Raw genomic sequence first — 12,405 nt, forward strand, 5'->3', positions numbered from 1 at the left:
GTTTCTCTGTGTAGCCCTGGCTGTCCTGGAACTCACTTTGTAGACCAGGCTGGCCTCGAACTCAGAAATCCGCCTGCCTCTGCCTCCCGAGTGCTAGGATTAAAGACGGGCGCCACCACGCCCGGCTCTAATCCACCTTCTTAAATTTTAGTGCTTGTATATTTTTGGAAGTAGGATTTGTTTCCCAAATTGTTGTTTTGTTCTGTATTTTCTTTTTCCCTCCATTTTTTATTTTTATTTTTTTTAAATATGTGTTTACCCATTTTGGGAGTTAGAAGGTCAGAAGGTCTCCTTCCATTGTGTGGGTTCCAGGAAGCAAACTCAGGCTTGGAAAAGCACCTTTGCCCATTCAGCCATCTTACCAGCTCCTATTTTGATTTTTTTTTTCTTTGTTTTTAAAGATGGGGGTCTCACTATGCAGCCCTGTTTGGCATGTAACTCAGTCTATAGACCAGGGTGACCTCAGACTCAGAAATCTGCCTGCCTCTGCCTCTGCAGGTCTGAGATTACAGGTGTACACTACTATACCCAACAAGTGCTTAATTCCTTTTCTTTTATAAATCATGTTTCAATGATTAAAATATAAAATCTTAATATTCTATGTTCTTCTAGAAAGTGTCAGCTATAGTATATTGCGTTTATACCCCTTCTGGCCATTTTGGATTTAAAGCTCAGACCTGGTGAGGGAGAGTACCTTTCAGGGCCGCCCTCTCAGGCTTCCTGCCCTTAAAACCAGTCCCGGTTAAGCTGGAAGACTTCTGCATTCTTCTGGGAGGCAGAAATCTGAATACAGCCTCCTCGAAACCCAAAGGAACAAATGCTTTCCTAAGGTTTGTCTGTTGTGTCCTTCCCGGGCATTCCCTTTACCAAAGGACACAAGGTTTGTCTGTTGTGTCCTTCCTGGGCATTCCCTTACCAAAGGACACATGCTTTCTAATGCTTGGTCATATTTCAGAAGCATTGAAAGTCTTATTCCTGGTTCTGAGAGGATGCTGGTGTGGAGAGATTGGGGAAACCTGAAAAGGCCGGTAGATTGACATTACGAGGTTCCTGGTCTATCGGGGTCACTTCAGACTCACCTTCCCCAACAGCCAGAGTTTCCAGATACAAAGTGTAGAGTGTCCTTATCCGTCTTCCCCTAGGGATATGAGGACATGAAGCCAAAGCCCTGTCTTGAGTCTTCCCAGGTCTAAATCAGCTGTCTGCTGGCTGGGATTTGGCTCCATACAGCGCTGCCGTGTTATTGTTACGCTTGCTCACTAGATGGTATGCCAGGCTCCCCTGGTCAGAGTAAAGACTCGGTGGTTTAAGGGATAGCTGCTGTGTCTGTGTGGCTAGGACAACTGCCTCTCTGGAAAGCTATGTTTTGCCTTGTGGCTGCCACCAGGCATTCTGTGTTAGATGAGAGGGGTTGATCCTTTGCCTTCTTCAGGACTGATGAAGCCCATGATGCCCCAAGAGTCCCTCAGTGGGACTGGCTGTCGCTCTGAAGATCAAAACTGTGTGCCCTCGCTCCAAGAACGGAAAGTGACCGCCATCGACCCAGCTCCTGTGTGGAGCCCAGAGGGCTACATGGCACTGCAGAACAAAGGCTACTCACTGCCCCACCCGAAGTCTGCTGACACTCTGGCCATGGGCATGCACGTCAGGTGAGCTTCCCTCTGCGGCTGAAGGAGGCCCTGAAGTCCCAGTGGAGGGCCCTAGGAAGAGGCCCCGGCCCGGGGACACAGCCCAGGGTGGGTGGGGAGGAGTGGAAGCAGGCGTGCTTGAATGTTTGATGTGAGTGGCTCTCTCTGATGGCCAGGCAGAGGCACAGGAGGAACCCCGTGGGCGTCGAACTGCAGGCATGGAGTAAAGGGGCAGTGGGTGGGCTCACAGGCCAGTGGGTCGAGAGTGGGGTCTGGGTTCGTTCCTCCTGTGCATATAGGAGCCCTGCCACCCCAGGCCCAGGCTCCCCACTCCCAGGCTCCAGCTTGTCCATTGCTCCAGGGGACCGCCAGCTCCTCTGTCTCCAGGGCGGTGCATTGAGCTCCACTGACATCTCCACGGCCACGGACGCCAGGGGCCACCGAGCAACGAACCATAAGCTAGACCAAATGTTTGTGTTTTCTTTTCTTTTTAAAAAACTTTTTTTTTTCTTTAAAACCAAACAAACAAAGCAAAACTAAGCCCTGTTCAGCATGGAGACCAGGAACCGAGCTCCAATCACATTGACTGATTTCTCTGGTTCCTTTTCAGGAATGAAAGGTCTTACTGTGCCTCCCCCGGAAGGCCAGGGGGCATAAGTGCCCAGCGCGAGCTCTTTGAGGAGAGAGGGGAGGAGTTCTTGAGTGCTTTTGACAAGAAGGCCCAAGCAGACTTTGACAGCTGTATCTCTTCTCAAAGAATAGGCCAGGAGCTTTTATTTCCACCCCAGGAAAATGTTCAGGAGGTGGGTGCTCCTGGGGGTTGTACCCCAAACCTCAGGTGTTCCCCATTGGAGCCTGACTTTGTCCCAGCTGAGAAAAAGCCAGAGTATGGCAGCTGGGATGTCGGCCACCAGCCAAAGGCTGCCGACACAGCCAACAGTGTCGAGCTGGAGGCGCCCCGGCAGGAGCCTTCCTTTCATGTTTCCTCTTGGGAGAAGGAAGGGAGCCCCAAGAAACATCCAAACCCAGAGCCCGAGTGGACACCTGAGCCCCGGAGCTCCAGCAGCCAGCACCAGGAGCAGCCGGGCAGGACCCGGAGGTCGGGACCCATCAAGAAACCTGTTCTCAAGGCCCTGAAGGTAGAAGAGAAGGAGAAGGCGCTGGAGAGAGGCAGGCAGGGGCTTAGAGAGGAGAGCTCACAGCGGGCCCCAGAGAAAGAACCTGTGGGCAGGGCAGAGGAGGACGAGGAGAACAACCCTGCTCTGGCTAACGCCTCCTCCGCCCTGGAGGACAAGGCTGCCTCCCGGGCTGGTTTTGACCAGGAGGCTAGCAAGTTGGATGAAGATGCAAAGGCAGATAAGACCTGGGAGAGCAGGCCCTCAAGGGAGGCCAGTGACATTCCCCCAACCAAGAGAAACAACTGGATCTTCATTGATGAGGAACAGGCCTTTGGGGGCCGGGGCCAGGCCCGTAGCCGTGGCCGCGGCTTCAGAGAGTTCACCTTCCGGGGCGGCCGGCCGGCAGGCAGCAGCACAAGTGGTCTTTGTGGCACAGGTGTCCTTGGGTCTCGTGGCATGTACAGTAGTGGCCAGCGCAGTAACCGAGGCAGGGGCCTGCGTGACTTCCCCCCACCAGAAGACTGCCCCAGAGCCAAGCCAAGGCGTCGTATTGCCAGCGAGACCCACAGCGAGGGCTCTGAGTATGAAGAGCTGCCCAAGAGGCGCCGGCAGCGGGGCTCCGAGCATAGCCACGAGGGCATGCTCACGGAGAGGGACGAGGGTGCCCTGAAGGACTCGTGGCGCTCCAACAGGACTTACACCGAGGACCAGGGTGGTATAGACACTCGCAGCCGGGGATCCCGGACATGCGGGAGAGCCCTCCCACCCCGCCTGAGCAACTGCAGCTATGGCCGCAGAACCTTTGTTGCCAAAGAACCTCCCCACTGGCAGAGCAGGAGCCCAGGCAGCTCCTGGCAGGAATATGGCCCCTCTGACCCATGTGGCCCACGGCGAGGCACTGACAGAGACTACATACCAGACTCCTACCGGCACTCTGACACATTTGGAAGCAGGCTTTTTGAGGACAGCCGCGTGGAGGACAAGAGATCCTTTTTCCAAGATGACCACGGGGCAGATTCCGAAAATGCAGAAAACAGGCCCTTCCGTAGGAGGCGGCCCCCACGCCAGGACAAGCCCCCTCGCTTCCGGCGTCTCCGTCAAGAGCGGGAGTCCCTGGGCCTGTGGGGACCTGAGGAGGAGTCCCATCTGCTGGCAAGCCAGTGGCCAGGCCGGTCCAAACTCTGTCCTGGGGACAAGAGTGGTCCTGGCGGTCACAGATCCCCAGAGCTTTCCTACCAGAATTCTTCCGACCATGCCAATGAGGAGTGGGAGACCGCCTCCGAGAGTAGCGACTTCAGCGAGCGTAGGGAGCGGCGAGAAGGCCTCGCGCCTGAACCCGAAGCCCAAGGGGATGGTGGCTTCTCTGGGTCCAGTTTGGGTGAAAAGAAGGAGCTGGCCAAGAGGAGCTTCTCCAGCCAGAGGCCCCTGGCCGACAGACAGAGCCGCAAGCTGGAGCCGGGAGGGTTTGGGGAGAAGCCTGTTAGGCCAGGTGGGGGTGAGCCTTCCCCCCGCTGCGAGAGCCAGCAGAGCGGGACGCCTCTGAAAGTCAAAAGGTAACGCGGCAGCACCATCGCGGGTCCTTTGTCGTTGTCCTGTTCGCAGCAGCATCAAGTCCATGCATGCACGCCCTGCCAAGCCAGGCGGCCCCGGCCGCTCTGTGTGAGCGTCTCCATCACTTGCTCCTGCATTGCTTGTCTGCTTCTCCATGGTGTGTCATTGTTGATGTTGTTGTTGTGGCTTGATCAACTAGACCCAGAGTTCCCCATGCCCTGCTCCCCAGAGGCCTTCTTGTGACTGCTGTTCTAGCCTGTGTTCCCAGAGTCCGACCTCCGGATATATCCTCAACTCTGCACTGACGGCTGTTGCCTGAGTGTGTTGCCCGACAAGCTCTGCCGTCTACCCGCTTGGTACTGCTTGGAGCTGGGCAGAAGGCAGCACTCACTTTGGGTCATGTGGAGAAAGCTCTTGCCCCTAGTGGCCCTGCTTCCCTCGTGCTGCCTGGACGTGGCTGGAGCCACCAGGAGCAGAGGGCAGCAGACCACTCTCAGCCAGAGCCTGCTTTTCTAGAACTGGAAGCTTTTGGTGTGGCCCATGGCCCAGGCTGCCTGTAGGGAGAATATGGTCTTGCTGCCCAATCAGTGCCTCAGGCTGAGATGCCTGGGGTGCAGAGGTTTTACCCTCCTGACCTTAGAGTTCAGAGTTCACAACCCAGGTGCACAGACCCCAAGGAAGTTGACTCAGCAAAGTGTCTGTTCTTTTAAGTGTTGGTGTGACCACACTCCAGCCCCAACAAGGCATCATGAATGAACTCAGAGCCCTGCAGTGAGATAGCCTGTGCTGCTCTGGTCTGTGGCCCTCTCTTGGCTGCCTCCACCCGGCCTCTTCTCGGCACTGCGGTCTGCGGAAGCAGCATACAGTGGGAGGGAAGAGTACCGCGGAGAGGGTGCTCCGGCAGCCTTCACCCTGCCGCAGAACGGGACCAGCATGTGGCTCGCACTGTGCGCAGGCTCTTGTGACCCCTGATGGCTCAGTAGCAGGAATGGGAACTAGATAGCTGCTGTGTCTGTGTGTGGGCCTCGTGCATTCAGTTCCTCCTGCCCCTCGTTCCTAGCCTTTGACGAGTGGAGAGTTCATGGGCTTCTCCTTCCTTTGCAGGTCTCCAGATGAGGCCTTGCCCGGAGGCCTTGGAAGCCATTCACCCTACGCCTTGGAGAGAACCACTCGCGCCAGCTCGGACGGTCCTGAAGCCACCAGTGAGGGATCAGAGAAAGAGGTTTCTCTGGCTGCCCAGAGGGCTGGTGAGCAGGAAGAGGCCCGGAAGCAGTTTGACCTGGGCTATGGAAGTGAGTTGGAGCTCTCCTTTGGAGTGAGGGGTGGTGCAAAACAAGCCAGCCTCCTGTCTCACGATGCTTCCAGCCTTGCTGAGCCCCAGTGACGTCTGTATAACTTCCCAGACTTAAAGGGGGCACATGGCTAGCAAGAGACAGACCGGGGTGTGTGAATCTGCATCTCTAAAGCCGTTATCTCCATGGGTGCTGTCTGAGCACCTGTGGGTTGTGCTTTCAATGTCTCTCTGCTCACATGGGCAGGAGAAGGGCGGGGCACCGTGTCTACATTTCCACAGGCACTGGTGACTGCTCCTTGGTGAGTGGACTTGTGAGGCAAGCATGTGATATATCAATTAGTTGACTGTTGTGTGACTCTCGCTGTATTGTTTATGTGGCCTTTGGTTCAGATGCTATCATTGACAACTGCGCCTCCAGCCCTGGGGAAGAGAATGAAGCAAGCTCCGTTGTGGGTGAAGGCTTCATTGAAGTCCTGACCAAGAAGCAGCGCCGCCTGCTGGAGGAGGAGAGAAGAAAAAAAGAACAGGCTGCTCAGGTAAGCCCCTGGGCTGAGAGGGAGGCGTGCACTGTGTCCTGGGACCTGTCACAAAGAGGCTGACCTTTCCAGGGTCTAACAGCCAAACTGTGACCAGCTAGGTCACACCCCAGTCTTCCTCTTCCCTTAGTGCCTCAGGCTAGCTAGTGATTCCTGTTCCTGCAGGTCACAGGGCTCAGGAACCCTGTACAAAAATGCTTGTGGCTAGACACTGCATTCGGCCATTTCTATCAGCCTGCTCCTGGGTCCAGTCCGCCTGTCCTGGCGGTACACCCTGAGCCCGGGGCTCTGAAGACACGTGTCAGGCATCTCACGCTGGCTTGGGTAGTAAAATGATCCGGGACACTTTTCCTAGGCGATTCTGCTGTCAGTCATGGCTTAAGGCTGGACTGCATCAGCTCCTCTTCCCTGCAGGCGCCTGTCAAAGGTCGGGGCCTTTCATCCCGGATTCCTCCTCGCTTTGCTAAAAAGCAGAATGGCCTGTGTCTGGAGCAAGATGTGGCTGTGCCTGGCAGCAGCCTGGGCACTGAGATCTGGGAGAGCAGCAGCCAAGGTGAGGTGGGTGCCTGCCTCAGTAGAGGCAGGGAGGGCACTTTCCGAAGACTCACGCCTTTGAGCCGTCAGTATAAGAGTGTCATGGCCTATTCCTGGGCCCCAAGCAGAGTCAGTGTTGAGCAGCACCTGAGCTGACTGGTTGCGGCAGTCACAGATGGGGGAATACATCCCTGGCGCCAGGACTACCCCAGTAGACTAGCAGAACCTCCATACCCTGTCACCCTCAGGAAGGTACCCTGTTTCAGGCCAGTAGAGAGTAAGGGATCCCCTTCCCCAACATAGAGAAGCCCCCTGTTGTTTTCTGTGGAAGGAGAAAGTTCAGACTAACAGAAGTGTACCTTCTTTTTTTATATTTATTTATTTTTTATTTTTATTTTTATTTTTATTCCTTTTTTTTTTTTTTTTTTTTTTTTTTTTTTTTTTTTTTTTTGGCTTTTTCGAGACAGGGTTTCTCTGTATAGCTCTGGCTGTCCTGGAACTCACTTTGTAGACCAGGCTGGCCTTGAACTCAGAAATCCACCTGCCTCTGCCTCCCGAGTGCTGGGATTAAAGGTGTGCGCCACCACGCCTGGCGAAAGTGTACCTTCTTGAAAATTTTATTTCCTTACGGCTTTTTTGTTTGTGTTTAATGTCACACTCAGAGCTGTACTTGTGGTGAACTTTCTCTTTAAAACACAAAGCCATTCCACTTGATCAAGTTCTTCCTGAAGGCCTGCCGTGAACGGTGCCTGCACAACAGTGAGCCTAGAAGATCGCACAGTTAACGAGAGCTTTTCTGTGGCTTCTGAGGGAACGAGGAGGTGGCTGAGCCCAGGCTAGAGCAAATGGCACAGTGGTGACTCGTATTCCTGCACGTCTGTGCCTTTACAGTTGTCACTGTCCTTCTGGTCCTGGTGCAGAACAGCACTTCTCAGTGATGTCTTGCTCTGGTGGAAGGATGAACAATGGGGGCAGGAGGACACTTCTGACCATGCTACCCATGCCTGAAATAACCCTCAGCCAAATGGGCAAGGCAGCAGGCAGCAGGCTGAAGTGCAGTGAGCTTCAAGGGGTCTCAGTTGTTCAGACGGGGCCCACGTGTGCTCCGTCCTGTCCATATGTCGTCTTCTGGGCTCTGGCGTGTTGGCTTTGGGTGCTAGGCGAGCTCTGTAAGCTGCTCACTTAGTTGAGCTGTGCCTTCCTGGATCATTCAAGGCTTGGAGTAGCTGCTCGCTCCCGGTTTCAGTGCAGGAGAGTGTCAGCCTAAGAGGACTGAGAATTCTAGTGAGGCAAACCAGAGTATGGCTTGAGCGTGCTGGCACACGCCTCTCACCTCAGCACTCAGGAGCAGAGACAGGAGGATGATGGGGGTCCAGGTCAGCCAGAGCTACATAAGGTCCTGTCTGAGGAGGCTGCCTGTTGGGAGAAGCTCTCACATTAGTGCCTGTGTCAGATTCATTCAGGAATCTCTGTCTTCGGAGCGCTGTGCCCTACAAGGCGGGGGCGGGGCGGGGTTGGGCGGAGGCGGTCCATCAACTCGTCTTTTCAGTTGGTGGTCACTGCAGTGGAAAGGAACTTACAGGCTCCTGTCTTCCCAGACTGCTTGTCCCCCGTTGATGCCCTGACTCTTGCCTCCCTTCCTTGCCAGCCCTCCCTGTGCAGGGCGCCGCCAGCGACTCGTGGAGGACAGCTGTCACTGCCTTCAGCAGCACTGAGCCTGGCACCTCAGAGGTGAGTGCCGCTACCTAACACCCTTGCTGGCAGCTGGGTGCCCTACTGTGGTTCCCCAGCTTATCACCCTCTTCAACCTTGGCCTCTGCTTTCTGTGTGGTACCTACAGGAGCAGAGACAAGGGAGACTCCTAGATGGGGAGTTGGCTTAAGAGCCACCTTTGAGCTGGTATTGCCTGGCACCTATATGCTCTGAGTTTGGTGGCCTTATCTAGTGGTCATGTGCTTAGGTAGGATTGGCGCATTCATTACACTGGGTGTGTGCCATGGCCACTGTCGCCAGGGCAGTCCTAGACTTTGGAGTGGAGGTCGGTGGTGGGGAAGAAGGCAGCCGGTGCTGCCCAGAGCTACCTCCTGGATGCCAGTGCTTTGCAGTTTGGGGTCAGGGGTCTAACCCATTTTGTGCTCTGCACAGCAGGGTTTTAAGAGCAGCCAGGGAGATAGTGGCGTCGACTTGAGTGCCGAGTCTCGGGAGTCGTCTGCGACCTCCTCACAGCGCAGTTCCCCATATGGTACTCTCAAGCCTGAGGAGATGAGCGGGCCTGGCCTGGCGGAATCCAAGGCCGACAGCCACAAGGACCAAGCTCAGAAGCAGGCTGAGCACAAGGTAACCTACAGGTCCCCTGCATGGAGGTCAGGGCCTGGGCAGAAGAGGCCCTTCCTTCTGTCTTGTCTCCCGTGATGCTGAGGGTACCTGGACGCATGCGTGCGCGACTCAGCCCTTCTGCTTTCCTACAAGGACTCAGAACAAGGCTCTGCACAGAGCAAGGAGCACAGACCGGGACCCATTGGCAACGAGCGGTCTCTGAAAAACAGAAAGGGCTCGGAGGCGGCCGAGCGGCTGCCAGGGGCCGTTGTCCCGCCTGTTAATGGGGTGGAGATTCACGTGGACTCCGTGCTGCCAGTGCCGCCCATTGAGTTTGGAGTCAGTCCAAAAGTGAGCTTCACTTTGTCTTCTTTCTCTTTTATACTTAGATGAACACTTAGGGTTGTGTCCTAAAGAAGAAAGGGAAGCTAGGAGCTGAGCACTGCTCTGTTGGGGGAATGTAGTACAGAGGCGGGGGTGGGCAGGTTTTATTGGATTGCTTTGTGGTACCAGTGGGTACAGCTGGGCTCAAAGGCCAGACAGAGGTTGGGGGAGACATGTCAGGTGGCTTCCGTTCCTGTGTGTAGTCATCTCCCTCTCGCATGGCTCTGGCCAGTGCATCGTGGACACCAATCGATGTGGGCACGGGGACGGGTGAGCTGGTCCGAGGCTCAGGTGCCGTGTACCCTTCTCTTCCAGGACTCTGATTTCAGCCTGCCACCCGGGTCTGTTTCTGGTCCTGTAGGGAATCCAGTGGCCAAGCTTCAGGACGTCTTGGCTAGTAATGTGAGTTGGTGTGTCCTCCTCTGGCTCTGCCCTGCAGCCACCCATGCTGGCAGCTCTGGCTTGGGAACCTTTGGAGGTGATATCGGTGCTCTTAAGGCTTGGGTCATTTGGCTTGCTTCAGCTCCAGTCTCCATGCTGTGCTAGCTGTGAGACAGACTGTTCTCCCTCGGGAGGGAGCCCAGGGCAAGCACCCCACCCCACCTCCAGACTCTCCTCTCATGGCTAGTGGGCAACTCTGGTTAAGCAGGAGGTGCCCCCTGGAAGCCAGGCTCCCTCAGTGCAGGTAGCACAATGTGTGAATGCCATGGCCTACTGGGTTTTGTGTCCTGGAGAGAGTCAAGAGATTCAGTACTGTGAACTGCTTGGAGAAGCAGCTAACAGCTTCCCTCCTTGATCTGTCCTCTGGAAGTCGTCTGGATGCGGGAGGACAGCCACACAGTATTCCCGAGAGGGTTGGAGGAGGAGCTTTAGTGCTTCAGACATTGCCAGTCATTGGCTGAAACCAGGTGGGATCTGACGTGTTGGAAAGGCCTTGTTAGCCAGGTCTCTCCCCTTTGGGAACCCTGAAGGAGTTCTTACAGTTGTCTAATGAGCCCAGCAACCAGGATGCAGTCATGGCATTTCCCACCCATCTTAGGAGGGCCCAAAGACCCGAGCGATAGCCGACAGCCACTCGTCCCCGTCTAGGCCTGGCCGTCTCTGAGCCCTTGCTTCCTGGTAGCTCGGCCCTTTGTGTGGCTGGGACGTGGCTGTGGCAGGCTAGTGGAGTGTGGGTATGGAAGTGACTGTCATGGAAACTAGGTGGCCTGCTCTAGATGAGCCCTGGCTGTGGGTGTTTGCGTGAGCAGCTGCCCTGTGTCCCTGAGCCCTGCCGGTCCCCCATGTCTCTCTCTCCCCCTCTCTAGGCAGGACTGACGCAGAGTATTCCCATCCTGCGGCGGGATCACCACATGCAGAGAGCCATCGGCCTCTCTCCCATGTCTTTCCCCACCGCAGACCTCACCCTGAAGGTAAAGCCAGGCCCCTGCTGGGCTAGGGCCCTCACTGGCACCTCAGCTTGTGAAGAGGTGAAGGGGAGCCCTCGCCGGCCGGCACCTCAGCTTGTGAGGAGGTGGAGGGGAGCCCTCGCACCCACGCCCATGGCTTAGGCTGCTGCTCTCCACTTTTGTCCCCTTTTGTGCCCAGTAGTAACTTGCATCCCTCCCCTCCTCTTGCTTCCAAAGATGGAGTCTGCACGCAAGGCTTGGGAAAACTCCCCCAGTTTGCCAGAGCAGAGCTCTCCAGGAGGTGCAGGCTCGGGCATCCAGCCTCCATCCTCTGTGGGCGCCTCCAACGGGGTCAACTACAGCTCCTTTGGTGGAGTGTCAATGCCGCCCATGCCCGTGGCTTCTGTAGCGCCTTCTGCTTCGATACCAGGTATCACATCCCCTGAGCCTTCTCCATTCAATGTCGAGAAGCGGGATTCGCAGCTCTGCCTTCACCTCCAGGGCGTGGGTGACACTTGTTTTTAGGTCAGGTAGTTACAACTTCCCACGTGCTATGGACATTGTAATCCCTGCTCTGTTGTGGGGAGCAGGATTGCAGTGCCATAGGGAATTGCCAGAGAGGAGTGAGCAAAGGTAGGGCTCTGAGTCAGACTCTAGCCATTGCCAAGGCCCTGGTGAGCTGCTTTCTTTTCCAGTACAGCAGGCTGATGATACTGAACCACAGGGTGGCTGCACCCATGAAGCGGGGGCTCATCTGTGCCCTCCAACAGCCGTAGCTGTTTCTGTTCCTCCTGTCACCCTGCTTGTGACTGGGGATTCTGAGGGCCCAGCTGCCCAGGCCTCAGTGATGTGTTTCCAATAGATCCTTCTGACCCTCCACTGTGGACTCAAAGCAGGGAGATGAAGAGGACAGTGACTGAGAGACCGAGGCAGCTCTCTTCCATAGGAAATGGCCCTCGAAACAGCCCAAGCACTCCCATGGGGGAGTGGCTGAAGGGCTAGGTGCTCTCCTGCACCTGCCTGGGTTTCCTGAGCTGTGTGCTGCAGTGAAAAACCACACAGGCTCTGCCCCAGAGTCCCCTGGGAAACATGGCCGTGTGCGACAGGAGGCTTGAGCCTTTCCTTCCTTTTCTGTGCCCTCTTTCTAGGCAGCCACCTCCCACCTCTGTACCTGGATGGCCACGTGTTTGCAAGTCAGCCCCGACTGGTTCCTCAAACGATACCTCAGCAGCAGAGTTACCAGCAGGTGAGGGTAACAAGCCTGTAGGCCAGGTCAGAGGTCAGAGGTAGCACGGCTGTGTCACCCTGCACTTCTTTGCTGGTGATCTTGCCCCATGTGATACCCAGCACTGGCAGACCATGGCACCCAGAGAGTGTTTGTAGAAAGCATCTGAGAGATGACAGGCATGGAGTAGACACCCCAGACTTCTACCCAGGGGCCTCACTTGTCGTAGCTGGGGATCAGCTGCAGTTGGGTTATGTGGATAATGGGAGCCTGGCGGGCCCACGTCCCTGGGCACAGATGTGTTACTTAGGAAGAGACAGTCTTAGAGATAGGTATGATGTTGTTTTTGCACAGGACTGGGATTCTGTCTGTGAGGCTGCTGTGTGCTGTCTGTCTGTGTGAGGCTGCTGTGTGTGGTCTGTCTGTGTGAG

General features: G+C 55.7%; 1 protein-coding gene and 1 non-coding gene across 5 annotated transcripts in view; both read left to right on the forward strand.

The window, feature by feature from the left end:
• Prrc2b (proline rich coiled-coil 2B) overlaps positions 1–12,405 on the forward strand; it is a 76,460-nt gene that overhangs the window by 53,427 nt on the left and 10,628 nt on the right. For 2 of the 4 annotated variants that reach the window (XM_021191948.2, XM_029537062.1), the window contains exons 15-26: positions 1,433–1,649; positions 2,239–4,299; positions 5,402–5,589; positions 5,982–6,127; positions 6,542–6,680; positions 8,310–8,392; positions 8,807–8,998; positions 9,131–9,328; positions 9,677–9,763; positions 10,669–10,773; positions 10,987–11,179; positions 11,898–11,995. In XM_021191948.2, coding sequence (XP_021047607.1) covers positions 1,433–1,649; positions 2,239–4,299; positions 5,402–5,589; positions 5,982–6,127; positions 6,542–6,680; positions 8,310–8,392; positions 8,807–8,998; positions 9,131–9,328; positions 9,677–9,763; positions 10,669–10,773; positions 10,987–11,179; positions 11,898–11,995 — 3,707 coding nt within the window. The remainder of the gene's footprint in view (positions 1–1,432; positions 1,650–2,238; positions 4,300–5,401; positions 5,590–5,981; positions 6,128–6,541; positions 6,681–8,309; positions 8,393–8,806; positions 8,999–9,130; positions 9,329–9,676; positions 9,764–10,668; positions 10,774–10,986; positions 11,180–11,897; positions 11,996–12,405) is intronic. The other 2 variants (XM_029537061.1, XM_029537063.1) reach the window with 2 other exon arrangements.
• On the forward strand, positions 11,589–11,673 carry LOC115063683. Its single transcript, XR_003843566.1, has one exon. It is a non-coding gene; the product is annotated as a small nucleolar RNA SNORD62 (small nucleolar RNA).

Source organism: Mus pahari, chromosome 3 (genome assembly GCF_900095145.1).
Source record: "Mus pahari chromosome 3, PAHARI_EIJ_v1.1, whole genome shotgun sequence".
NCBI classification, from domain to species: domain Eukaryota; kingdom Metazoa; phylum Chordata; class Mammalia; order Rodentia; family Muridae; genus Mus; species Mus pahari.